This window comes from Vigna radiata, chromosome 3 (genome assembly GCF_000741045.1).
Source record: "Vigna radiata var. radiata cultivar VC1973A chromosome 3, Vradiata_ver6, whole genome shotgun sequence".
Classification (NCBI taxonomy): Eukaryota; Viridiplantae; Streptophyta; class Magnoliopsida; order Fabales; family Fabaceae; genus Vigna; species Vigna radiata.
Window position 1 is genome coordinate 7657952 of NC_028353.1, and position 27413 is coordinate 7685364.

The 27413-nt window shown below is 33.4% G+C and overlaps 4 protein-coding genes across 7 annotated transcripts; 2 read left to right on the forward strand and 2 right to left on the reverse strand.

Moving 5' to 3' along the window:
- The first annotated feature begins 967 nt into the window (after positions 1-967).
- LOC106757769 (putative GTP diphosphokinase RSH1, chloroplastic) lies at positions 968-8970 on the forward strand. Of its 2 annotated transcripts, XM_014640558.2 has the most exons (24): positions 968-1234; positions 1442-1635; positions 1842-2021; positions 2134-2199; positions 2318-2410; positions 2504-2635; positions 2764-2865; positions 2946-3023; positions 4050-4121; positions 4302-4409; positions 4566-4663; positions 4859-4919; positions 5018-5080; positions 5166-5222; positions 5329-5430; positions 5580-5738; positions 5926-6057; positions 6191-6277; positions 6372-6443; positions 7185-7271; positions 7342-7795; positions 8197-8258; positions 8378-8446; positions 8553-8970. In XM_014640558.2, the coding sequence occupies exons 1-24, from the start codon at positions 1210-1212 to the stop codon at positions 8655-8657; spliced, it is 2658 nt and encodes an 885-aa protein (XP_014496044.1). In that variant the 5' UTR covers positions 968-1209; the 3' UTR covers positions 8658-8970. The 2 variants fall into 2 exon arrangements, with proteins under 2 accessions (XP_014496044.1, XP_022635054.1); XM_022779333.1 differs by lacking the exon at positions 968-1234 and having other exon boundaries at positions 1528-1625.
- An 855-nt stretch (positions 8971-9825) lies between these two features.
- LOC111241393 lies at positions 9826-11073 on the reverse strand. Its single transcript, XM_022779024.1, has 3 exons — positions 10721-11073; positions 10559-10589; positions 9826-10482 (listed from the first exon to the last, which is right to left on the reverse strand). Exons 1-3 carry the CDS (start codon positions 11026-11028, stop codon positions 9826-9828), a joined length of 996 nt encoding a protein of 331 aa, XP_022634745.1. The 5' UTR covers positions 11029-11073.
- Positions 11074-16815: 5742 nt separating this feature from the next.
- LOC106756677 (60S ribosomal protein L19-1) lies at positions 16816-18867 on the forward strand. The gene is made up of 5 exons (XM_014639192.2): positions 16816-16975; positions 17251-17373; positions 18126-18439; positions 18572-18630; positions 18713-18867. The coding sequence occupies exons 1-5, from the start codon at positions 16864-16866 to the stop codon at positions 18735-18737; spliced, it is 633 nt and encodes a 210-aa protein (XP_014494678.1). The 5' UTR covers positions 16816-16863; the 3' UTR covers positions 18738-18867.
- A 1718-nt stretch (positions 18868-20585) lies between these two features.
- LOC106757732 (ethylene response sensor 1) lies at positions 20586-25079 on the reverse strand. Of its 3 annotated transcripts, none has more exon segments than NM_001317284.1 (6): positions 20586-21195; positions 21338-21465; positions 21762-22028; positions 22143-22511; positions 23659-24587; positions 24949-25079. In NM_001317284.1, coding segments are annotated over 5 exon segments (1911 nt in total). In that variant the 5' UTR covers positions 24568-24587; positions 24949-25079; the 3' UTR covers positions 20586-20957.
- Between the last annotated feature and the right edge of the window lie 2334 nt (positions 25080-27413).

Sequence of the window (27413 nt, forward strand, 5' to 3'; positions counted from 1 at the left end):
TAAAATTAAATAAGTAAAGAAATAAGAAAAAACAACTATATGTATAAAAAATTTGTGAATAACGTTATATCATGAGTTTTCTTTGTAAAGATATTGAGGCCTACTAGAGTTAATTATATTATATTAGTGTTACGTATTTATTTCGCTATAAATAATTTTATTCCTCGAGGTGTATTTACTTTGGTATAAATAATTTTAGAGTTAAATATGTTTTTGATTTTTTAACTTTTAGTGAAAATTGGAATTAGTTCATCCTTGTAACTTTTGCCTAATTTAATTTCCTAATTATAGAAATATATAAATTTAGTCCTTTTAACTAAATTTTATCTAGTTTATTTGATGTTTTACGTACGTTTTATGATAATATTTTAGTTGTTTACATTATTTGACACATTTTTGTTTTAATTTTAACTGAAAAATGCATTTGAAACATTAAATAAAGTTAATAAATTTTGATTAAAAAAATCAAATACATATATTTTTAAAATTAGACCAAAGTTTTAAATAAAAACGAATTTCAATTTTTATTTAAAATTAAAAAATTAAAAACATATTTAACTCATAATTTTATTTTTGGAAGCATAAATCAGCTTTTTATAGGATTCGAAACTGACTCCGACAAATCTTAGGACCATCAATTACTATACAGAGACAATATTTTGTACTTCAACAATCAACCATGTGTGGGTAGGTTGAATAAAAGTTTAATAAAATCCCATTAACATAGGCATAATGTAACTCATACAAATATTAAATCATGAAGTTATGTGCATTTAATATTACCATTAATGTCATTAAATACTTATTAATGTTTTTTGGATGATAATAGCTGTATGTATTTTGTTAGTTTGTTTTAAGTTTTTTCTTTTTCTTGTTAACCCAATGAACTTAAGTAATTATTGATTTATTCCCTTTTAATACAATAGAATATTAAATGTAAAAAAGAGACAGAAAAATATCTTTACGAAACCGTATTGTGTGGCCTGTGCTAAACTCGATATCCCCTGGAAGCTGTGTTTGTTATCGCTCGCACTTGTTTCATCTCTTCCATTCTTTCATTTCTTATTTTCACAACAGAACCACTCTCACTCTCCAATTCCTATTCCCTCTCAATCCAAACCTCAATGACCCCTTCTTTCGCTACTTGCTTCCGATTCCGCACACTTTCGGGATTCAAGATTCAATGAGATTGTTCTCTTTCAATAAAACATGGCCTCTGCATCCTCCATGTCAGGTAAGTCTACTGAACCTGGGTTTAAACCTTCTCCTCTTAAATTCTTTCCACTCTGTTGATGCGTTTATTCCCTGTGCCAATTTGCGGGTTTTAGATTCTTTAATTCTACTGAATGTGCCTATTACCGCTTGGTTCATAAGCTCTTGTTTCTTTTGAGTGGAAGTGTTTTGCAAGTGTCGTTTTCTGAGTGAAGGTTTGGTGCTGCAGTTTCTTTAGAATGCGTGAATGCCTGCAAGCTCTGGAGAGGGGACGGAAGCGGAAAATTCGACTGTAGTCTTCTTTCCTGCGCATGGAAAGCTCCAAGGTTTCTCACTGGCTTTCTTGCGAGCACTGCTCATCCTCCTCACCAGTGTTCGGACTTGTACAACGGACGTAATGGACGAAGGAACCGGTATAATTTTGTAAGTTTTTATGTTTCCCTTGGCCTTTCCAAGTTTGAGTGCTTTCAATTTTTTAATTGAATTAGAGATGCTGGTTCTTGGTATGAGAATGATTGATTGATAATTTTCCTTCTTTTTTGACCTCTGTTGCATCCTGTGAGTCAGTATGGTTAGAAGAGATGTTTAAATTACTAACTAGTTATCTGTTAATCTTGCAAAATTGGCAGGGATGTGAAGCTTTTAGTGTAAGTGGTTCTTGTTCCGATGAACCACTTGATATTGTACTTTTTGAAGGATTGTCTAGGTCAAACATGTCTCAAGTTGCTCCCAGAAGAGGGCAATTATGTTGTTCTTCAGCCTTCCCTTCCAACATCGCCACTGATTTTTCCCCAAAAAGTTTGTGGGAGGTACAGTCCTGAATTTTACATAATCATTTCTGTTGTTGATTATAGTTCTGTGAATGAGGATATCCTCTTTGGTAGTGGCTGAGTCATATTATCGATCACATGATTGCCTCAGGATCTTAAACCTGCTATTTCATACCTGTCTTCAAAAGAACTGGAGTTAGTCCACAATGCTTTTATGGTAAGTTGATTAGCTGGAGAAGCTAGCCTGACATGCTCTTTAATAATTTCTTCAACACAGTTGGATTTACTTAATTTATTTATTTTGTTTTGTTTCTTTTTGTTCCTGATTGTCACAGTTGGCGTTTAAAGCTCACGATGGTCAGAAAAGACGCAGCGGTGAACCCTTCATCATTCACCCAGTTGAGGTTGCGCGTATTCTTGGGGAACTTGTGAGTTATGAAGAAATGTTTACTCTTGCAAAATTTACATACTAAAAGTGTGTAACAAAACAATTTTATTTATGGATCCAACCATTTTTCCAGGAACTTGATTGGGAGTCAATTGCTGCCGGATTACTTCATGACACAGTTGAGGATACAAATGTCGTTACTTTTGAGAGGATAGAGGAGGAGTTTGGTGCTACTGTGCGCCACATTGTGGAAGGAGAGACCAAGGTACTTATTATTCTTGAATCTTGATTGTAAAACGTTGATGGAAATCTAAAGTCTCCAATAGCTGTAGTGCCACAGTCATAAATTTACCAAGTAAATTAAATGCACATAACATTCTAAATTCTAACTAGGTATCGAAACTTGGAAAGTTGAAGTATAAGAATGAAAATGATTCTGTTCAAGATGTGAAAGCAGAAGATCTTCGGCAAATGTTTCTAGCTATGACAGAGGAGGTGACCTAATATATTCTTGTCTGTTCCAAATGTATTGTATATTGAAAGTGGTTTGGCAACTAATATGTGTGTCATTTCAGGTTCGTGTTATAATTGTCAAATTAGCAGATAGGTTGCATAACATGCGTACACTATCGCATATGCCTCCACATAAACAGGTTAGGGCCACTGATTTGAAAGACTTTTTGTGCTCTGTTGGGAGGAAACTGTTATGAACATGCAGTGTTTTTTACTCTTAAACAATAATATATAACATGAAAAGGGAATGGATGTTCTCACGTAATTTTGTCGATCTCGCCTCTACATAACATTGAATAGGTGGGTCCCTATCAAAATTTGAGACTGGCTATAAAGAGATGCACACAATTTTCAATTTCCTTGTCATTTAAAAATCTAACTTGTAAAGATACATTCCCACCAATAGGACTTTGCAACAGTAAATTTAGGGACGTGGATAGAAATATTGTGTATTAGCAACATGAACTTGACTATGAAGCTGAGATTCATATATCCATCTTGTCAAATATTTGTTAATTATCATTGTCTTGAAACCAAAGATGAATTTCATTGTTATGAAGAATTATCTTTTTCGAGTGGCCTTTACTGCATTCCATTATTGTCTTGAAACTAAAGATGAATCTCATTGTTATGAATAATTATCTTTTTTGGGTTGCCTTTACTTCATTCCATTATTGTCATTGATTTTCCTAAAAACATGACATAATGTAAATGGTACTAAAAATGGCCAAAGCTTACATGTTATAGCAATATCACCATTGTTTGGTTTTGACTGGTTCTCATCATAGGATATTATAATAATACTAATAGGATGTTATAATAATACTCACGCTCGGGCTTGAGGGTGGTGGTTATGTCAAGTCCTCCCCACAAGTCAGTAGTTGCATGGTAGACCTTTACCTGGATCCAATTCTACCTAAGAAAGTTCAGTGTATTCAACTTACACTGTTTTACCTTTTATTGATGTATACATGTATGGTTACAAAAAGACGCAGGGCACTTACCTTGAACCCTAACCTTAAAGCGGGGTACATACAAAAGAAATAATAATAAAATAACATTACATTTCAACAGGTTTATAGTAATTCTGTTGTTTATTTAATCTTGTTACATGCGTACAAATCCTAGATTCTAAATTTTTTCTAACTTGAATACATTGTGCACAGGCTAGCATTGCAATGGAGACATTGCAGGTATTTGCTCCTTTAGCGAAGTTGCTTGGGATGTATCAAATTAAGGTATCCTATGATTGCCTAATCTCTAAGAACTAACATTCATGTTTTTTTTTCCTGTAATGCCTCAAGTCTGCATGTTTAGAGTAGAACTGAGGATCAAAATTCTTAAGTTAATTATAATAAACCAATATATCTTCCCATGAGGGAAATTCTGATATATTATATTCTTGTTTGATGATACAGTCAGAACTAGAAAACCTGTCATTTATGTACACAAATGCGGAAGACTATGCTAAGGTGAAGAGAAGAGTAGCAGAGCTATACAAAGAACATGAGAAAGAACTTCTGGAGGTAATGCTACTCTATCTTAAATTTGTTTTGAAGAGACAAGTTGAAAAACTATAACTGCTTTCCATCTTTCTGTATTTCCATTTATTGAACCTTTTCTTCCAGGTGATTGTGTCACTATAGTCCATTGATTAAGCGTATTTGTTCTTTCTGTTATAGGCAAACAAAATATTTATGAAGAAAATCCAAGATGATCAATTATTAGACCTTCTAACTGTTAAAACAGAAGTCCGTGCTGTCTGTAAAGAGCCTTACAGGTTAAGCCACAAATCTCAATTTCAATGCTTCCGTTTTGTTTATTCAACTGTTTATGTTGGTTGATGTATCTGACATCATGTACATTTTAAATATTTAGTTTTTCTATTCTGTTCTTCTATAATCATTATGCATCTTTTTGTTTATAATTTAAGGTATCTGGCTATTCATTTAGAAATATTGTTTTTTGTTTGCAGTATCTATAAGGCAGTTCTCAAATCAAAAAGTTCAATCAGTGAGATTAACCAAATCGCACAGGTTTGCTTTCTTTTATGCCCTGGATTACTTACTGTTATAAAGATTTGGATAAACTTTCAAGTTTGTTTGTTGAAAACCAACTTTTTTGTTGTAACCAGCTTCGTATTGTTATTAAACCAAAGCCATGCATTGGGGTTGGGCCTTTGTGCAATCCACAACAGGTAACTACTTATCATGGTCTCAAATACGACTGCTACACTTCCATTTTTTGGTATATGAAAAGCCTTTTCTCTCATTTTTCTGCAGATTTGCTATCATGTTCTGGGGTTGATCCATGGAATCTGGACTCCTATTCCTAGATCTGTACGTATGATACTTTTTATTTGATTTGAGAATAGAAAGTGTTAGATTTTAGAGAAATATATTTTCATTGCTTTGTGACTGGTGAAAAATATTTGATTTGTTCTAGGTGAAGGATTATATTGCAACCCCCAAACCAAATGGCTACCAAAGTCTCCATACCACTGTGATTCCATTTTTGTACGAAAGCATGTTTAGGCTAGAAGTCCAGGTTTTGTTTTCTGCATCTTCTAAATTTTACTTTCGCATGATCCATTTTCACTAACTAATTTTTATAAATAGGTGTTCAGATTAGAACTTCGTCTGGATAGGTTAGAAGTTCACAATAAAAGTTTCTTATTAGTGTCTTACTTCTTACAGATTAGAACAGAAGAAATGGATTTGATAGCTGAGAGAGGCATTGCTGCCCATTACAGTGGGAGAGAATTTGTCACTGGCTTGGTTGGAAGTGCTACACCAAGTGGTAAAAGCTCAAGAGGGAAGACGGTTTGTCTTAACAACGCCAACATTGCACTCAGAGTATGTTATCTGGCCCTGAGTATGATAGAAATAATCTTTTAAATTTTAAAGAGAGATTTTGGTGTAGCCTTTACCCAATTTTGGTTCCATTAGGTTGTTAGCCTAATGGTAAACTTTGGCTTTGTAATAGCAACAAAAATAAAATCTTGATGCTGATCTCACGAATGAAGTATTTCCGTTCCTACAGATTGGCTGGCTGAATGCAATTAGAGAGTGGCAAGAAGAGTTTGTTGGCAACATGAGTTCTAGGGAATTTGTGGACACTATTACAAGAGATCTGCTGGGTAGTCGTGTCTTTGTGTTCACACCAAGGGGAGAGGTAAGGATGGACTATGTCATGTATTATATGACTAATTCCCCTCACCCACCCCAAAAGTCAATTAGACAATTAGAAACTTGTATCTGAAAACTAGCTGCGGTTTTTTAACTATATTTTGTCACACTATTTGCAGATTAAGAATCTTCCTCAGGGTGCTAGTGTCATTGATTATGCTTATATGATACACACTGAAATAGGAAACAAGATGGTAGCTGCGAAGGTATAACTCTCCACATTTGCATTCTTAAATCATGTTAGTCATAGTAGAGATGTGTGTTGTTGAAATATTAGAGGTGCATTTGGTGTAAATGCAGGTCAATGGAAATCTTGTTTCTCCCACACATGTACTTGCAAATGCAGAAGTTGTGGAGATAATCACATATAATGTCAGTATTGCTCAACTCATCCTAAGTGTTTTTTTTAATTTTTTTTTTAATTTTTTTTTTTTTATGTTTGATACATTTGATGTAATTGGAAACTAATTTTGTTTTAAGTATATGTGCAAATATAAATTTACTTTGCAATGTTAGAATTAGGAAGATATGCTGTTATTTTAATTGAATTATATGATTCACTCTCTATGCTCTAGGTGTGTGCTATCTGTTAGTTTTTGCATCGAATAGTACATGTTTTCACTAATTTTATTTGTTAGAATACCTTGCTAGTATATAGAATATCTTGGCATATCATAATAAATTTGTAATATCTTAGACTATCTATAGAATCTATTATGAAACAATTATTCTCAAAAGTTGTTAGAATACCTTGCTAGTATATAGAATATCTTGGCATATCATAATATATTTGTTATATCTTTTAGACCATCTATAGAATCTATTATGAAACAATTATTCTCAGAAGTTGTTAAAAATATTATGTTTCCTTATGATTCTCAAATCATTGAGGAAGCAAATATCTTGGCATATCATAATATATTGTTGCATTATGTTTCGCCTTCAATTTAATTTGTATATTTCTTCCATGACAAAGACAAATTGTTTACACACTTTTTACACTGTTATTTAAGGAAAATGTTTTGTTAATACATACATAAATGGTTAGTCACAATTATCGTATATATTTGTTTCTCCCTTCATTAGAGCTCAAAATATTAACTGTGCTCGCAGGCACTTTCAAGCAAATCTGCCTTTCAGAGGCATAAACAGTGGTTGCAACATGCTAAAACACGGAGTGCGAGACACAAAATAATGAAGGTAAGATTTCGTATGAAGGCTTAACCTTTCCAATTTGTGTTTTAAATAAACATTTTATATTTTTGTGTAGTTTCTAAGGGAACAAGCTGCACGCTCCGCTTCTGATATCACTACTGAAGCAGTCAATGACTTCGTTACTGACTCTGAGGGGGACAGCGAATCTGAAGAACTATCAAAAGGTTCCAGTGGTTCCAAATATCCGTGGGGTAAAACGTTTGTGAATGGAGAGGAAATATCAACGTCAACAAGAAATGAGACTGTCCTCCAAAGTAAAAATGGAAGTGTTTGGATCCCCAAGGTCAACGGGAAACATAATAAGCATGTGCAGCGTGAAAGTTTCAACGGAAAAGGGGAGACGTTACTGCAGGGAAACCTTGTTGCAAAGATGATTCAAGTTAACATTCCAAGATATAAGGAGGTCCTGCCAGGTTTAGAAAGTTGGCAAGCACAGAAAATTGCTTCCTGGCACAATATGGAAGGGCATTCCATCCAGTGGTTATCTGTAGTATGTATAGACCGAAGAGGTAAGCTTGCTCTTTTGAATAATAATTAAATCTTCTCTTGCTTAGATGTGCAAAATGCAGATTAGTACTGTTGATAAGGATATGTTATGCAAAAATTGGGGTAATCATAATAATACACTGTCAAAATAAAATGTTAATAGATACTTTTTACTGATTATCCGTGCCGGTAAAATTGATGCTTTAGACCTTGTGGCCTATGAACATTGTGGTGACTGCATTTTTCGGATCTAGGTGAAACGCATTAGGTCCGAATTTGGCTTAGAGATGGGGGATGGTACGATGTAGAAGTGAATATTTAGTAGTGTTCCATTAAATGCTGTGGTTGATGACTCATATCTCTGACACATTAAACAAGCGTTATTTTTCCATCTCGATTGTAACCTGTTGAACATTTATTTCAGGCATGATGGCTGAGGTCACTACAGTATTGTCCACTGCAGGCATAGCCATATGTTCTTGTGTGGTGAGTGGTTAAACCAAAATCCAAGCAATTATGCAATACTCAAATAAGACGTCTCGACATTATATTAGTATGGTTCAACTTTTGACATGTCTTTAACACTTTACTTATCAAATGAGCAGGCTGAGATTGATGGAGGAAGGGGAATGGCTGTTATGGTATTTCACGTTGAAGGGAATTTAGAAAATTTGGTACAGTATAATGTCTGAAAACACTCGTTGTGATTGATACTTAATCTAGATGATCTTTGTTCATCAAATGTGTACTGTCATCTTACACAAATAAATTGTTTTTCAGGTCAGTGCTTGCTCTAAAGTAGATCTGATATTGGGTGTTTTGGGATGGTCTACTGGTTGCAGCTGGCCGAGCTTAGTGGAAGACCGTGGCGTTCTCGAATGCTAGTTGATTCGACTGCATTGCCTCTTGGCGTCTACTACAGTTTGTTCAACGATTACAGAGACCCAGACCAGGGAATTAAGTTTTGTCCACAGCAACGTAGGCATTTATGTAGCTAAATTTTGTCTATAGTTCCCATATATTTATTCGAACTTACTAACCCAATAATCCGGCAGCAGCCTATTGAGTCAAAAACTCGAAACTCAAGGCACTGTATATAGAAAAGAGTGATAGGATAAAGGAGTATACCATGTAAATTACTTGTGCAGAAACTAAGCATTTACCCAAGGAGATTGCTAGGGTGTCTGTCGTTACAAAATGTCACTTCTCCTGGCCGGAAGACTTCCAATTCTACTTAATTTGGGGAAAAACTGGCTAATAATCGGTATTCGTGATAAACAAGATCAGTAAACGCATTATATTTTTTTTTAAAAAAAACCACCTTTGTAATTTAGGTAAATAATTTGACTTTTTAGTGTTTTAATTGATTGGTATATGGGTTCTCCAAATAGATTTATTCCACTAAAATTGTTAATAACCTTTTTTAGTGCACTTTGTCGTCTGTTGGAATAAGTAAGAATTCATAATATTACGATTTAAGCTAAGTAAACTTAAAATGGAGTTACAAAGTTTCATAAATTTTAGATAGATATTAATTTTAATATATTATTAATGTAAATTTTGGCTTAGATATATTTCCACTAAAATGTTAGTAACCTTTTTTGGTACACTGTCGTTAGTAGAAATTCATCAGGATATATGAAATTATGATTAAAGATAAGTAAATTTAAGTGAGCCATATTAATTATCACAAATTTTTAATAGAGATTAATTTCGGCATATTAATGGTGTATACTTTTGCACAGATAATTAATTATATTGCAATTTTTTAAACATTTATCGCAAGAACGATTTATGATTAATGAATGTAAAAAAATTCTAATTAAGTAAACAATAAAAGTTGTATTAAAAATCATGTTATAGCAATCTTTTCTCCACATATCTTAACTCATAACAATGTAGTTTTCCAAACTCATTAAGAAGATAGTATATATGGTTACCTTTTGTTTTTATAAGAAAAATTGTTAAATTTTCGGAAACGTATACTGGTGGTACTCATTAAAAATTATATTTTAAGATGATATAATGGGAAAATGTCTAACATTTTGATCCTCTAAATTTGCCTCACTACCGAATGACCCTCATCATCTAGTACATAAAATGACTCCTGTGGACGATAGGTGAGTAGAACCAAGAGCATCAGCAGCGCTAGCAACAGCAAGGGAAAAACCCAGGTTAATGCTTGATTATTCGGAACCATTAAGTTCAGATTTTGGTTCAAATCTGCTTGGTGTGCCATTGTCACCTCCTCCTCGTAGTCGGAGCTATCCACATCAGAGAGAGAGCAGGCATGGCTGTCTCCCTTGAATTTTTCCTTTGCATGTTGTACCAGCTCTGACGGCCAAACTTGCTCCTCCTTGTATTCCAGGGAGGTGGTCCCTGTTTCTTTTGAGGTATCCTCTGAGCCAGACTCTGAAACTTCATCCGACATCAGCTCATCCTCCTCCTCCTCCTCATCATCCTCGGTTCCAGTTTCTGTTTCTGAGGATGCTAGATCGTCTTGAGGTATTTCATCCTTTTGATCCAGCTCTTGTTCTTGGCCAATGGGTCTGTTAAACAATGACACCATGCATTCTTCCGCAACCCCACTTACGTTCGACGAAGCCGCACTTTGTGGGGGCGAAGAGTCAGAAAACACAATTTCCTGATGTTGAAAGCAGGTTGGGCTCTCCTGATCACCACTTCTGGGTTTAAGCTCACTTTTCTCCTCCTGAAAATATATCCAAGTTTTTCTGACAATTGAAACTCAAGCATTTACATACTTAAAGAAATTAAGGATTAATTACTTGGTCGAGGTTCGTATTGGATGTCCAATAGCTGCAAGCAGTAACATACAAACACTAGTTAAAGAAGCGTCGGAATCAGACAACAAAAAAAAGACAGAAACATATATAAGCAAGGAAGTGCGTGCTCCTAATAAATAAATGGTATATGTTGACGTAGCATACCATGTGGCATCTCGATTTCCGATTGATGAGTTCTTAACGAGAGACGTGAGACTTTGGGTGGTGTCATGATCGTCTTCACTCTTACATTCATGTTCATCCAACAGCAATTGTTGGGGCTTCGGTTTTGTCTGTTGATCATGGGTGGCCTTTGCCTTTTGCTTGTTGCTGGCGAAAGATGCAACTGCCATGAAACCTGCAATGGCCAAAGCTCCACCGAATACAAAAAGACCCGCAATCCCTCCTTCGCCGCCAATGCATAAGGCATTGGTTGGAAGGACTTTGTTCCTTCCTTGCCTTTTGCCCTCCATGGATATCTGTGTATCTTTGTTTCTTAATATTTCCTTTTTGGTTGTTGAAAGTGCGACACTAGGCCAAAGGATGGAGTTGTGTGTTATAAATAAAGGAGATTGAGAGCGAGAGAAACATGTTACTTGGCATTTTCTCAGGTGAAGATATCCGTGAATTCAACCCAGCGTTGCACGTGTTTGCATATCGACCATGATTATTAACACTCCGCAGTTATAGCTTCATCCACTAGAACTTGTCCACTATTCAAATAAAACTACTTAATCATGCCTAATGTGCACTACACAGATCCCTGAATAACTCATGCCTCTCTTACCCTACTTTTTCTACCCAGCATCCGTTATTTTAATTGAAAAAAATATTATTATTAAAACATTGTGTAGCATAATAATTAAGACTCTGTCTTATTATAAAATATGTTTATATACTAAAACGTCGGAGGGAGATGAGAAATTCATGATGATATTTTGTAGTTCGTTTTCTAGTTAGTTATTATAAAGAATGTATCTTTAATAATATTAAAAAGTTCATTGACTAAACTTTATAAAATTGGTTTATAAGATAATATTTGCATTCATTTATATACTCTAAATTACTCTTATTACTAGTATAGAAAGAGTTTTAGATGTTTGTTATTTTAAACTTTTAACGTCGTATCCCGATTCGACGTCTTTATGAGTGACGTTAATGGGATGTCAGACCTATAGAGTCCAACGTCTATAAAGACGTCAAATTACACCAAAACGACATCTAAGGGCATTAATCGACGCTTACTTAGTTTTTGTTGTGTTTTAATGCAGTTTTGCTTGTGTCTTTGGGTAGTGTAATAACACCTTCTTCCTTTGCTAGTTTCCTCGTAAGAAAAACTTGCGTCTTTTGGATCTCTTATGGCGTTTCAACCCAAAATCGAACTTGAGTCCTTGCCTAGTTCCATTCCAACCGCCAATGAAAAAGAATACAGTGACATGAGAACTAGGCAAAAACCTGGGTTGGTTTTGGGTTGAAATGCCATAAGAGATCCAAAAGACGCAAAATTTTCTTACGAGAAAACTATGAAAGGAAGAACGTGTTACTGCGCTACCCAAAGACATGAGAAAAACTACACCAAAACACAACGAAAACTCATTTTAATCGGTTCAAATGGAAGATAATCCATCAAAGACTAATTTAATCGAAATAGAAACGGTTCAAAAAAGATAAAACGCACCTGAAAATGCAATGTCACAGAGAGAAAAGGCGAGGAGGAAGACGATGAAGTGCGTGTAACCGCGGGTTCGCGATTTATGATTTAACAGGAATCAAGACGTCGATGCCCTCAATGCCCGACGTCTATTCTCGACTAGACGTCGGGGACCTCACTAATATGACGTCCATTCAATTTAAAAATTAAATTTGTGGTGTATATAGATGTCGAATGTTAGGGGAGCCGACGTCCAAAACAACTTTTCACCTAGTCTTTCAGGCCATTTAAACGTTGGATGTAAGGGGAGCCGACGTCCAAAAACAACTTTTCACCTACACTGTTAGGCCATTTAGACGTCGGGGTGGCGGGATCCGACGTCTAAATGGGATCTGGCGCTCCCATTTTGGCGTCTAATTGTACGAACTGATCTGGTTTAAAGTATAAACGTCGATTATGCACCTGTAACCGACGTCTATACGTCAGGCCCCCATTAACCGACGTCTACAGGGCCAACTTATTTACGAAAATACTACCGGTCAATTTTTTACGTTGGATATTATGTGATCTAACATCTAATGAGTTACGTTAAAGGTCATTTTTGCACTAGTGTATCTTTAGTTAATGTGAGACTTTCAATATACTCTCCTTGTGTCGAGGTAGATAAATCTCGTGTGTGAGACTAAACCTTAATGGATATTCCGATAGCGATCCAATAGTCAACGAAACAATATGTTAAAAAACAACAAATATTGCTAGAATAGACTCTAACAATGATTATGATATTATGCTAAGAAGTAAAATTTAAGCTTAACTCAACCTCACAAAACCGACTTATAGAATAAAGTTTTTACCCACTTATATATTAAATTAACCTTATCTATAGTTGATATGAGACTTCCTACATAACAAATTTGTTATTTTTCTATTGTATTCACACCATTATTTATGAATAAGAGGAACGAACAAGAAAGAAAAAGTCCAAATTGTGGCATTTACCGATACTCAAAATTTGTCATTAATTACTGACAAATACTTATCAACGAATTTGAGATTATAATAATCAACGGATCGTGAAACCCATCAATAAAATTTATCGCGACCATTCTACCAATGGATTATATCCATCGGTAATGTACAATTTTCTTATAGTTGGTGGAGTCTTAGGAATAAGTGTTAAGGTGGCCACATGTTGCGAGCAATGACATATTGAAATGGTTAATTGTAATGGCATTTAAGGACTATGCAATGGAAGTGTGAGATTTTATATTAGGATAATGATATTTAGACAACATTTTTTTGACAACATTTGAACATTGATTATGTGTCAATATGTGATTGGTCAAAAATTACTCCACAATCAATAATAATAATCATAAACATTATTGTGGATTAATTTTTGACCAATCACGTATTGACACGTAATCAATGTTCAAATGTTGTAAAAAAAAAAATGTTGTCTAAATATCATTATCCTTTATATTATTATGTATGAGAGAGAAAGAGTGATTTCATGCTATTTAAAATAGAGTGAGAGATTTTAGTAAGTGACGAAAGGGGAGATTTAGGCGGTTTTCAATTAGAGAACTTTCAAGTATAAAGAATTTGTGAGTGAGAGGTGTGAGAAATTAAAAATTTAATTACACTTAGTGACATAAATATTATATTATTAAAAAAACACTTAATTTAATTATCAATTCGGTTGTAGAAATCAACGCTTTCATCTTATGTCTGAAATCAAATTCATTGTTAAGATAATATTTTTTTTATCGTTAATTCGATAGTTGAAAATAACACTTTTATTTTAACTTATATAACCACCGATTTAGTGACAAAAATTTATGTACTAAAACTTTTAGTTGCTATTTCATTTCCTAATCAAATTAATGTTGCTAAGAATTTTTTTATTTTTATTTCAGGAGTTAAATTATGACATATGTGTCATTTGGTAGCTATTTCAGTTTACAGATTATAACTTACTTATTTTAATCACTAAATGACTTATTTTGCGTAATGAAAAGTCGGTTAAGTTGTGTACCATATTCATTGTGAGTGCAATAGAATAATGATTTAAATTGTAATATCTATTTTTTTTTTCACTAAAACTATTTGAATGGGAGAAACTTGTTCATAATGAATTGTTGTTGGATGTATATTATGATTCATTAATATTGTGTATTATGCTTTTAAGTTATAATATTTTGTGTGTTTTACTTTTTTTAGTGGTCTTTAATGTAGTTTGAGTTTGTGTAATGTTTGTTAGTGATCTTTAAATTATTTTAGTGGCCTTTAATGTAGTTTGAGTTTGTGTAATTTTTGTTAGTGATCTTTAAATTATTTTAGTGGTCTTGAGTTAAAATCAATATGGATAAATAAAATGTTTGACATTTGAATGATGTAGAATATTGATATATATTGTGAGATATGTTACCAAATTAGTAGCTTACCCTGTGTTATATAATGTAAGTATTGATTTATGAAGTTTTCCAAAAATGAAGTTATTGATAATATAAATCAAATACAATAATGTATTTAGTGAGTGTCTATATGATCATACGACCACATAGAGTGACCGATCGGATAAGATCACCCGGAATGGGTGACAAGTTTGAACCACCACGCTTCATTCAATCAAGATAAATAAACGATGTTAATCGACCGCACGATCATAGAGGATGGGAGACCGAGCGGACAACTTTTGACAATAACTATTTCTAAATATCGTTTCTAATCAAAATTACTGATAAGAAATACTTAACGGGTAATGGGTTGTGATAATTAGAATTTCACTAATCACATTATAAATAGAGATCAAAAGTAACACTTAGATGAATGTATTTAATATGTGCATTTCAAAAGTAATCATTTGATTGTTACATGAATGTGGACCTTTTGATATAAAAACTATGATGTAAGCTTTTTATGATTGAGAAGAAAAATTTAATAAACCTATAATCAAGTGTGCTATTAAAAATTTGTGACTTTTGTTGAGGTAAAAAATATTGTTTTTGAGATTGTATATACTTAATATTATTTACAATTTTAATATATGTTTTTTTTTTGTTCTTAAGCTTTTTGGAAGGAAAGAGAAGAGTAACATATGTGTAGTATTTTAGATCTTAATAGAAAAACTATGTAAACATGTTTTATTTTGATCACATTTTAAAAATCTTATTATTATTATTATTATATATATATATATATATATATATATATATATATATATATATATATATATATATATATATATAAAATAAACATTGATATCAATTTTGTAACGCCAATAAATGTTGGCTATTTCAGCTATGACGTTTAGTATATTGTAAATATATCTTATCATGAAATGTTTGAGTTATATAAGTAATTGATAATGAAGGCGTTATAGTTGTATTTTTTTTAGTTTAGAATAAATGAATAAATTTATAATAAATCTAATGTTAATAAATATATTAAATAATTTTTACTCTTTATATTTTGGTTTATTTACAAACGAAATAAAATTTTGAATTTTAACACTATTGTTTAGTTACAATCGAATTCAAAACAATTAATTGCTATAATCGTGCATTAAAAAGATTCCTGGTATAATTTCTACTTTATTTAATTTAAATAATAATTTTATGATATTAATATGTTTTTGATACTCTAAACTAGAACATTATTTATTTTCATCTTTAAATTATTATTATTTTTATTTTTAATCTTTGAATTTTGTGAAATGATATTTTTCAAGTTGGACCACAATTAAAACATTAGATGTGAAGAGTGATTTATTCAACCTTTGTTACATAAATGTAATTAAGTGACATGCTTTTTTAAACAGTTTATGAAAGCTTAAACATACTTTTAGTCCTCCATAGTTAAAATACTTTTTCTTTTGGTCTTCTAATTTTATATTTTCATTTGTTCAGTAATTTGATTTTGCCAAATGTTGGTTTTAGTATATGAAGTTAAATAACATTTGTAATATTCCCTTTATTATACATTTAAAATCTCATTCACATTGTTTAAATATCTCACAACATCAACCTTTTTTAACCCACTCTTATATTTTAAAATTTCAGTCAAAGGTACAGGAAATTTATCTAACACCGTTGTTTACCACATTATCAATGTTACTAGTGTAGTCTAATCCAATAATTAAAAACAATATTACGAGAAATAATAGAACTAAATATAACTTTTTTTTAATTGAAAGACAAAAAGTAACGGTATAGGATTAATATTCAAGCCTTTCAATAAAGTTTAAAAAAAAAATCACATTACTCAATTAAATCTGAATATAAAAAAATATTGAGTAAATCACCATTTATCACATCATGTTATTAATGTTTTCTATAGTTAAAAGTAGTATTTCACAAGATTTGAAGACTAAAAAATATTTTTTTAATGATGATTCCAAACAACTGAAAACATATTTAAATCATTTTATTATTATAATTAAACTTAAAACTATACTTTTTTATTTTAATTTAATTTTAAACAAACCAAAAACCAACCCAGTATAAATTTTTGGTATTGGGCCATTGAGACTCAGAAAATTAAACGGGCCTTGAAAAGTAGTCCATGGAGCACAAACCCAACCTAACAAGTATATTATTATTGCATGGGCACTTCATCCAAACCCTAGGGTTGAAAGGTTCTTTCTCTTCACAAGATGGTTTCGCTGAAACTGCAGAAGCGCCTCGCCGCAAGCGTTCTCAAGTGCGGCAGAGGAAAGGTTTGGCTTGACCCCAATGAAGTCAACGAAATCTCCATGGCCAATTCTCGTACGCACTCCCTCTCTCCAGCTTTTCTCTTTCACTGTTAATACTTTCGCTTTAGTTTTTATAGGATCTGAACCTGTTCGGTGTTTTGAGCTTTTCCGTGAATATATGGGGATGCTAACTCGAGATATTTTTTGCGTAGATTGCAAATCCTATTTCGCTAGTGTTATCGTCGAATGTTGTTGTTGTTTTCAATCATTGCATAGCTTTTGGGGGACCCAAATGCCTTATTCGATGTTCTGTGTATTTTTTAAACACTCTGGAGTTTTGATTTTCAGGCCAAAACATAAGAAAGTTGGTTAAGGATGGGTTTATTATCAGGAAACCCACCAAGATTCACTCTCGCTCACGCGCCCGTCGGATGAAGGAGGCCAAGAGAAAAGGACGTCACTCTGGATATGGTACTTTTAGTCACAGCTCTAATTGCCCTATGTGAAACCCATTCGGGATCTAATCGTGGCTAGATAATTTGTTTTTTTTTTCTCAATTGTTTAATTCTTTACAGTGTTTGTAAATTAATCTCATGAAGTAACCCCTTGAAGAAATGGTTTAGAGTTTTATAAGTACCTTATGATATGTCAATAAGCTCTTCACTTAAACTAGTAAAAAAAACATTGCAACTTGTACAGAAATAGGTCAATCTTCTTTTCTTTCGATTAAAAAGCCAGTGTGCATAATTAGGTTCTGATTTCCCGCATAATATTTACTTATTGGATAAGGCTTTAATTTAGTTATTTATGCAATCGGACTTTATGTGTATTGCAATCTTGTTTTTAATTTTTAGCGCCCCAGACTTCATTGGTATTTATCATGAAATTGCTGTGATATTGTGAATATTTTACTGAGTTGTTTTCCATGTTGGCAAAATATGTTGTTAAATGGTGGCGTGGCAGAATAGTGTGGTGGGGTTTTTTTCTCTTACTGCCATGCGTCGTATGTGAAGGCTGTCCCGCAATGGTGGCACCATAAGCCACAGTTGCACGTTTGTATGACATAATTTTGGCTGTCTGTCATTTTCTATTGATAACACTTTTGATAATTGGGTTTATCAGTGTGAATTGTTCTGGTAAATATCAAGTTTATATGAAACTTTTATGGGTGAGACAGCGAGGAAACATTGGGATTTCTTATATTGTTTCCTAAATAATACCAGGTAAGCGTAAGGGTACAAGGGAGGCAAGGCTTCCCACTAAAATCCTTTGGATGAGGAGAATGCGTGTGCTCAGACGCTTGCTTCGCAAGTACAGGGAATCCAAGAAGATTGACAAGCACATGTACCATGACATGTATATGAAAGTCAAGGGTAATGTGTTCAAGAACAAGAGGGTGTTGATGGAGAGCATCCATAAATCCAAAGCTGAGAAGGCAAGAGAGAAGACCTTGTCTGATCAGTTTGAGGCCAAACGTGCCAAGAACAAAGCCAGCAGGGAAAGGAAAATTGCCCGGAGGGAGGAGCGATTGGCCCAAGTGAGTTTCATTCAGTATTGAGTAGTGACAGAAGTGATTGATGCACTTCTGGATTTAATGCATTCAAAATTATTTTTGCTGAAATTGGAATTATAGAATTTGACCATTGGCCTTTACTCACGTAAAATGTAGGGTCCAGGAGAAAAGGCTGCGCCCAGTGCTCCTGCCGCTACAGCATCACAGCCTGCCCAGTGAGTCTTCTAATTTATGCTTGTCCTATGTTTTCACCCTTTGGGTTTTATGTGTTTTCTAATTGAACTTCTTTCCTTGCAGAGCACAAAAGAAATCCAAGAAGTGAGTCACATATTCTGATATTGGCTCGCAGAATTTTTGGGGCTGCCGTTCTCAGTTATTGTTCTAAAGTAGTTTTGACAAGTATTGATGAATTTCTGTGTTGGTTTAGACCTTCTTTAGTTTTTATTTAAGTATATGAAATTATAACATTGTGCTCTTTCTCGATTGTGTTTTGGCTATTTTTGTATGGATAAGGTTACTGTTTCGGATACTTGTGTTAATTCTTCTATAGCCATGGCTTTAATGTTCTTTGAATTGCCCAGTCCCGATCAAATTTGTTTTATTTTGCCGCTTAAAAAACAATTCAGCTACAAAAACCAAAGCTAGAGAAATTAGTTGTTTTAAACTAGGGAAACATTCGTATTGCCTCTGCTCCGTATAGTCCTAACGTATCTTAATGTTTCTAGCTGATATGTATATGCCCATGATATAGGTAAACTCTTGCAATTTTCAAGAACTTTAGTATCTAGGAAATTATTTTAGATTTTACCGAATTATGTTGATGTATATTATTTGTAATGTTTATGGTAATCGTAAATGAGGAATTGATTGGTGAGATTAGTGCTATGTAAAATGCGAGGATAGAAAAAAAGTAAGATATTTTATAATTTTGGAAAAATCATGTATGAATAATAAAGCAATTTCCTGTATAGTATTTTGTTTATTAACTGTAAAGAAACCTGTATTACAAGGAGTTTTTGTGAAAAGAATGTGAAATGTTTCAGTATTATCTGTTTCTAATTTTTTAGACATTTCAAACGTTCTCATACATACACACACACACACACACACATATATATATATATATATATATATATATATATATATATACACATATATATATATATATATATATATATATATGCTTTAAAATTTCATAATTTAAATAATTTTATTCTCAAATATACTTATTTAATATAAAACAGCATACTTTTCTATTTTAAGATTAACGTACATTAATAAAAGGAATGTTTAGTAAGATTTAAAATATTAGTATATCTAATTTAAACTAAATGGCGTATTTAATATACTGACCTTTGATGTATATATCACCTATAGGAGATGTTAAATAAATATTTGAAATTTCAAAGTATCAATTATTTGGAATAAAAGTTTAAAACATAAAACATTAAAAGATTATAATATATAAAAAAGATAGTAAAGTTTTACTTATATGAAATACTCCTTATATATGTATCAATGAATATATAGAAAGGGTATAATATTAGGATGGTGCTGAAAGCACATCAAGTATCAATGGTAAAATCGCATTATTGAAATACTTTAATTCGAGACATGCACTTAATTTTCGTTTGGTAAAATGAAAAGAAAAGAAATATGTGGATACAAATAAAAAAAAACGAGAATGGCAGATAAATAGAGGAAACAAATGTCTTTGATGAAAGATATAAAGAAAAAACAGGTGAAAAAAAATTTGAATAATGTCAAAATAAGAATTGGATTTCATAACTTTAAATTTATTCTCTTTTTTTTAATTACTCAACCCCATCAGTTAATTAAATACATAAAAGAAGCTAAAGAGTCTTTGTTTCCACCTATAAATTTGTGTTATGTTGAAAATATTCATTAATTCACATGACATTGAAATAAATGAATAAAGAAATCTGAAATACTTGGTCTTAATTAAGGTTTGATTATTGTGATTTCGGTAAAAATGAATATTATTAAATGTAATTGTGCATAAAATTGATTCTCTATGCTTAAAGATATTATTCGTCGTTTTAGCTTTCATCCATCTATAAAGCCAACTTAACGCGTTTCTGCAGTGAGAATCTTTATTACCTGAACGGTGCTTACGCTTTGATATACAAATAAGAAAAACTTGCCATAGTAAAAGTGGAACTGACCATTTTCCTTTCAAATATTAAGCTCCAACCTACAAATTCTATACCAAAGCTTCTTGGTATGTCCACTTATATAATGCTTTTTTCATAATCCAATTAAAGTTCAACACAAACTATGGACAGAAAATCTAACGAACCAAGTAACATGGTGAGAGATGGAGAACTGATATTATGAAGACAGGCCACTAACGCAATATCTGAACTTTGTTCCACTGCATTGTATTCTAATTAATACGGCAGGAGTTCGGATGAAAACTGTTTGTTAGACATAGTAACCTAATCTACATGCAAAATGAAAGTAGGTTTCCTCCATCTTGTCGACCGCAAATGGAAGGTATGCAATTTTGCCGTCTTGGATATTAGAAACTTCTTTGATTGCGCCGAGTAGAAAAACCACTGTCGTCTTCATCTTTGATGAAGGGTTTAAATCTGGCGAGGCCACCACTTCCACTATATGCTTGGCTTCTGGTTGTAGCTTGATGATCTGACGGATCTGGATTGCCACAAATCCCAAGTTTGACAATAAATGTAGCTGTGCTTCCTTTTCCGGGGCCCTCGCTCTCAATCCATATGTGACCTCCCATGAGGTTTACAAATCTGAATCAATTTTGTGGAGGAGTCAGACTTAATAGACGAAAGACAACTATTATTTACGCTTTACAGTAATAAAATCCATTTAGCATATTGGAAATTGAGAGACTGCAGCAAATTCAAAATATTATTCGATGTTTCCCCCTACCTTTTACAAATTGCAAGCCCAAGACCTGCACCACTGCTGGGTCGGGCAGGTCCACTCCGAGACTGAGCAAACTTGGTAAAGAGATGAGGAATATCTTGTGGGGGAATCCCACATCCAGAGTCCTTAACCTAAACAAATGATGATGCTTGTGTTAATAATAATAACAACATAGAAAAAGCAAATTTAAATTAACTTCTAACAGTTGCTAAATTGACACAATGACAACAAAAATATCTTTGGATTAATTCCAAGGCTTTGTATCTCGGTATATCCGTATGAATGATCTGGACGTCTCAATCATTTAGATAACCTCAGAATACAATCACATCACTATATGAATGTAAAGCACGTGGGATTTTACTAAAAGTTATATCTAAAAATTGAAGAAAATTAAGGCTGAGATCTTGAATGGCACAATCATAACCTGGACTCGAATATAGAAATGACCATCACTTGATGTTGGATAAAACTCTGGAGGTCGCCAATCTTGTAAAGATTCTGGTTTTGCTACAGATGCTCTTATAGAAACATAACCCTCCTTAGTGAATTTGACAGCATTACCCACCACATTCAGAAGTGTTTGTGTTAGCCGCTTTTCATCTCCAATGGCATGCGTAGGCAGATCAGGAGCCAAAATTAAAGTAATAGGTAATTTTTTCACAGATGCTATTGGCTTTATTAGTTCAACAATCTGCATTTAAGATAAAAAACAAGACAATACAAAAATTCAGTACACGGTAAAAGACAAGAGAATTATGTTATTGCTATTTCAGAACAATGAAGCATAAAAACTTATAGCAACTACCTCTCCCAAAACACCATGAAGGTTGAATTTTCCCATTTCCAATTCGAGGCTACCATCCTCAAGTCGAGAAAGATCTAGAACATCATTAATGAGTGTTGCTAAAACATTACTACTCTTCAACACTGTCTCTATCATAACCCTCTGCTCCGGAGTCAGTTCAGTTTCCAAGAGAAGTGACGACAATGCTATGATCGCATGCATTGGTGTCCTCATTTCATGATTCATGACAGCAAGAAAATCATTGCGAGCATGGATTGCCATTTCTGCCTCTCGACGAGCCAAATCTAAAGCAACATTCTGCTCCATGAGTTGATCACGGGCTCGCATAGACTCCTCCAAAATAGCAGCATGAGAAAGGGCAACTGCTACCTGTTTGGAAACTAAAAATGAATTCAACAAGTAGAGGAATAGACACTGACCGTAAATATTTTGAAAAGTCCTAACACAGCCACGTTGCTCCATTTGACAGGAGGCATATAAAGAAAAAAATTTCCACCATGAAACAAGAAAGTGCAAGCAATATTTTGAAATGGAAATTTCCACAAAAACAAATTTCAAACATCATACAAACATAGTCATTTAATTTGGTAAGAAAACAATATTTCAAGAAAGCATACAACTAGATGAACTGTTTCGCTTGTAATTAATAGAGTTATTCATACTAGAAGGCTTACATAGTAGTAGGGAATGAGGAATATCCCACACAATGAACTACCGATTATATTTAAGCTAGAAAGAAATACATCAGATTAGCTCAATCTCTTCTGCCAATATATAGATCAAATGTCCGCTTTCACCTTTACTGGATATCCAAGAGAGGTTTGCTACTATCCCGCAACAACTAGGTATATACCCAAAGAAACCTTTAAGATGATTTGGATCATGCTCCCTCCGAGTTAGCTTTTGCTTGAGTTAGACCCTGTCCATTTTCAATTTGAATATAATATCAAGTCTATCCTATTCCTAATACCAGAGGCATGATGAGATTTGTGTATTGACTACATGGTGGAGGTTGAATTAAATAGAGAAGCAATAAATACAAATATCACAGACGTTCTAACTGTTTTAATCACCAAGTGAAAAGCAAAAAAATATGCAGCAATTAAAAATATTTTTATTGCTATAATTACATCATTTCGACCATGCTTCCACCTTTGCTAACTTGTATGGTTGAGTTTACCAAACATTTACTGTTTTTTTCATTCCAAAGTGGTTGAGGAAAACCAGAAAACCTCAAATCACCATTCTTTAAGGCAAGGCCAAATGACCAATGGTTAATAACCATTTTCCCATTCTCTTGAATATTCCACACTCCAGAACAAGTTCCATATAACAGTATGAAGAGAACTTCCAAGTGCCAATGACAACGGATATGACTTTCTAAGCAAACAAACAAGGAGTAAAGGAAAACACAGTAATGGGAGTAAGGTATGGGGAACATACAATCAAAAGCAAGAACGACACAACAAGAAATGACAACCAGTGTGATGAAGGAAATCTCAAATGAATTCAATACCTGATCTGCAACCACATCAACAAGTTCCAACTCATGGTCTCGCCATTTTCTAACACTGTCAGTAGGGAGGATGAGAACCATGATTGCATAGTTTTTCGCTGATATATCGGGCCAATCATTAATTTGAAAATTGGACAAATTTAGAAGAGGCACCCGGACAGCAACAACTTCAGGCGGCACATATCTTCCCACAAGAGGTCTGATGCGGGCCAGTGGACAGGTGGGCGGTATCCGCATAGCTCGAGGGCTGTTGAAAACTTCATTGACAATAGGATTGTTGGTTTGCACTGTAGAGCCAACTTGAACATGGTAAGTTAAAGTATGGGACAGTTGCAGATTCAGACCATTTCTTGAAGGCATCCATAATGCACATTCCTCCAAGCCCAAAGTCCTCCCCAGCTCCACAAGAGTAGTCTTTAAAATTGTATGCCTGTCGAGTGTGCTCCTAATTTCATGAGTCAACATTCTAACATGCCTTCCAGTCTCTTCCTGAGTAAGAATAAGTCCCATCTCCCTGTCAAGCTCTTCAGCCTTGTTCTTGAGGAACAATTCACGCGTCTTGACACTCAACAGATCAGGAATGATGTGCACAAGCATCAGAGCCGTCGCGCAAGACACGATAGCACAAGACACTTTGGCAATCGTCATAACCACAGCAACAGCTTTGGAGTGCGGCGAGAATGTCCACAGGTTTATAAAATGGGTTGCTCCACAGAGGACAATAAAAGCACCAAACTGCATAAGCACCCATCTATACGGAAAGAAAGCAGACTTCTGCACAAAGTAGATAAGCTCCACCGGAATCGAAAAATACGCAAGAGCAATTAGAACATCCGAGATATACTGATACTTGACAAGAAGTTCATCCGGCGGATACTGCGTATCTATACAATCACAGGACTCCATCATCTATCCCCGAGTGAACGGATCTGTAATAACAGGATCAAAAAATATCATTCTATTGTATTCTAAAATATCACAAACTAGTATTCATACTTCAAAATCAACGTCAACAAGTGAAGAGCATGAATTACACGGATGAATAAACCCTAAAGCACGAGCTGAAAACCGAACCAAATACTAAAAAAGAACTTGGACATGTTTCAAAATATATTAGAGATAAAATCTAGCGGAAAAAAAAAAATAACGGAGTATTTAATCCATACAGGATAACGGTCAAAATAAATCTGAAGAGTGAATTAAAGAAGGCTTAGAGTGTTGAGGAAACCGTATAGAGAAATAAGGAGGAATGGATCGAATGATCGAGAGAGAGTGAAGTGATTGTTATACCAAAGGAAGATGAAACGGACAAGTGGATCAGGCGGTGGAAGCGGTGGAAGAGGTGGAAGCGGTGGAAGCAGTGGAAGCGGCCATTCGGTTTGGCGAAGAGCGAAGAAGACAAAGGAAAGACAGAAGGAGTGAGTTTGTGAGTAAGTTAAAAAGCCTGACATGAAATGAAGCAGTGATTGAATTCATTAACCTTAACCCCTCTCACGGACAAGCATGGCAAACTCTCCCTACTCCGACTCGGGCGTGCCGTGCCCTTTTTTCCATGCTTCTCTCATTTTACTTTTCGCTTTACACACGTGCCACATCATTTTCGGATTGGCTGTCACCTTATTGTATCTTTTTTTCTTTCTCATTTGTGGTAATATTTGCAAAAAGTTAATACCACTTACTTTCTGTTTAGAGGTTAGGATTTTTTGTGCAAGCAAGTGAGAATTCATTGGACGGTGCTGGGCCCACTAGCCTTTCGCTTTTCTCTCTACGTCTAAAATTGAAGTTTGATTCACCCATTCGCAAAAATACATTCAACTTCCTTAACTTTCTTTGAACTTGGTCCACTTTTGCTTCCAGTGTTGACAAATTGTTGTGAAATCCAGCGCATCCGGTCCAAATTCCCATTTCCATTCTTTTCTTTATGAAAACCCACGGCTGCTGCCCCCGCATCATCCAAATCATTTTTTAATTAATCATAAATGCTTCACTAAACCACTAATTCCTCCTATAACTTTTTACTCAGATATCTATGTAACCATAAAACAATCAATAATATGTATTTCTTCTTAATCAAATTATATTTATTTCAGATTATGTCCATTAGTGTTGTCATATAGGTTAAGATATATCTTAAAATAAAGTTTAAAAGAGGATGAAAAGTTTACCACAGACTCAGAATTATAATTTCGTATTTGATGGGAATAAAAAAAATTAATATTGAAACTAAAATCAGTATTTGTTCATTTTAGATAAATTAAAAACATGTTTCACTTTTTTTTTTCCTAAACGTATATATTCTGTTTTAACTTTCTTCATGAACTAATACTTCATTTGTAATCAACACGAAAACATAAAAAGTTATATCAGTTTTGTTTTTATATGGGTTGAATGATAGTTTTTTTTTTTTTTAATTTATTTGAAAGTGTATATTTTTAAGTTAATATTTGAATGTTAATAAATAAATCCTTGAAAGTAAATTCCATTTTTTGTATGTTTATCTTTAGTTCTCAATACATTTTTCCATATTATTATTAAAATTCAAATTTATCATGTAAAGATAAAATTATACAGCACTTTCTCATATATGTTTTTATAGCATTTTACTCTTGTAGATAAGGAATTAAATAAAAATATTTATCAATTAAGACTAAATTAAGAAAATTATAATCCTACAATATTTTGTATGATTATATAATAATTAATTAAATATTTTCATCTGAACACACGTTAAGTTTCGAAGTTTTAAACTGACTACTTATGCAAAGATGGAATATTGACACATATATACATGGTCTTGCACATTTCAAAAGCACATATTCCTGCCGATCTTCAACGTTTAAATGATAGTGAGTAATGTATATAATCATGATTCCTTGAATGATGTAATATTAAATAGCTAAATTTTTGCATAAATAATTATACAATTTCAATTTCAATAACTTATGTTTAGAGCTGTCAAAACGGGTAACCCGGCTCAACCCGGCCCGGCCCACCACGGGTTGGTTACTTAGTGAGTCAATCCAATCCGGCTCATTTATTAGCGAGCCAGAAAAACTTCAACCCGGCTCAACCCACCACGGGTTGGTGAGTAAACGGGTTGGCTCACTAGCCCATTTAATTACATTTTTTTAAAATAAAAAAAAATACAAACTTTCTGTAATTTAAATTTAAACAATTTTCAGAAACATACAAATAAGTTTCTTATATATTCATAATTTTTTTGTTCTTGTTGTAACCCTTGACCCTTGTTCTTGTTGTCTCCAAATTCACTAATAAAGATTTTTCTAATATCGGAACAATTCCGACAATCAATAAAAAAATATTAGTAAAAAAAAAAAGAACTAGTACTCAACAACATCAACAAAAAATTAATAGTTTAATCGGTAACATAATTTCCCAAATTCAAAGATATCAAAAAGAGCTTGTTCAAATAATATATACTCAAATTGTTTAAATAAAATGAACAAAATCTGATACAAGCATGTCACAATATAACATTCCATGTCTTCAAATCCCCCAGAACAAAAAACAAATTTGCAAACCCCTATTTTTGTCATTATAGGGTTTTTGAAAAAAAAAAAAGAAAGAGAAGTGAGAAAACAAAAATGTGGAGAAAAGAGAAGAAAAAAGAAAGGGTGTTTTACCTGCTCCTTGAAAAATTTCAGTGAAGTGAGCATCGTCAAATGAGAGCAAGTACCGTGAGAGTGATTTGTGAGATCAGAGGTTACTTTTTTGGTATACACAGTGAGTGAAGA

Excerpts from the sequence above, each read along its gene's own strand:
- LOC106757769 (XM_014640558.2), top strand. The coding sequence starts at position 1,210 with ATGGCCTCTGCATCCTCCATGTCAG. Across the intron at positions 5,081-5,165 it reads CTTTGTGCAATCCACAACAG|ATTTGCTATCATGTTCTGGG; the intron begins GTAACTACTTAT and ends ATTTTTCTGCAG. Across the intron at positions 7,796-8,196 it reads AGTATGTATAGACCGAAGAG|GCATGATGGCTGAGGTCACT; the intron begins GTAAGCTTGCTC and ends CATTTATTTCAG.
- LOC106757732 (XM_022778940.1), bottom strand. The coding sequence starts at position 24,567 with ATGATGGAGTCCTGTGATTGTATAGATACGCAGTATCCGCCGGATGAA. Across the intron at positions 22,029-22,142 it reads TTCATGGTGTTTTGGGAGAG|ATTGTTGAACTAATAAAGCC; the intron begins GTAGTTGCTATA and ends TCTTAAATGCAG. Across the intron at positions 21,196-21,337 it reads GGGCTTGCAATTTGTAAAAG|ATTTGTAAACCTCATGGGAG; the intron begins GTAGGGGGAAAC and ends AAATTGATTCAG.
- LOC106756677 (XM_014639192.2), top strand. The coding sequence starts at position 16,864 with ATGGTTTCGCTGAAACTGCAGAAGCGCCTCGCCGCAAGCGTTCTCAAG. Across the intron at positions 18,440-18,571 it reads GGGAGGAGCGATTGGCCCAA|GGTCCAGGAGAAAAGGCTGC; the intron begins GTGAGTTTCATT and ends CGTAAAATGTAG. Across the intron at positions 18,631-18,712 it reads ACAGCATCACAGCCTGCCCA|AGCACAAAAGAAATCCAAGA; the intron begins GTGAGTCTTCTA and ends CTTTCCTTGCAG.
- LOC111241393 (XM_022779024.1), bottom strand. The coding sequence starts at position 11,028 with ATGGAGGGCAAAAGGCAAGGAAGGAACAAAGTCCTTCCAACCAATGCC. Across the intron at positions 10,590-10,720 it reads GGAAATCGAGATGCCACATG|CTATTGGACATCCAATACGA; the intron begins GTATGCTACGTC and ends TACTGCTTGCAG. Across the intron at positions 10,483-10,558 it reads CCAATACGAACCTCGACCAA|GAGGAGAAAAGTGAGCTTAA; the intron begins GTAATTAATCCT and ends ATATATTTTCAG.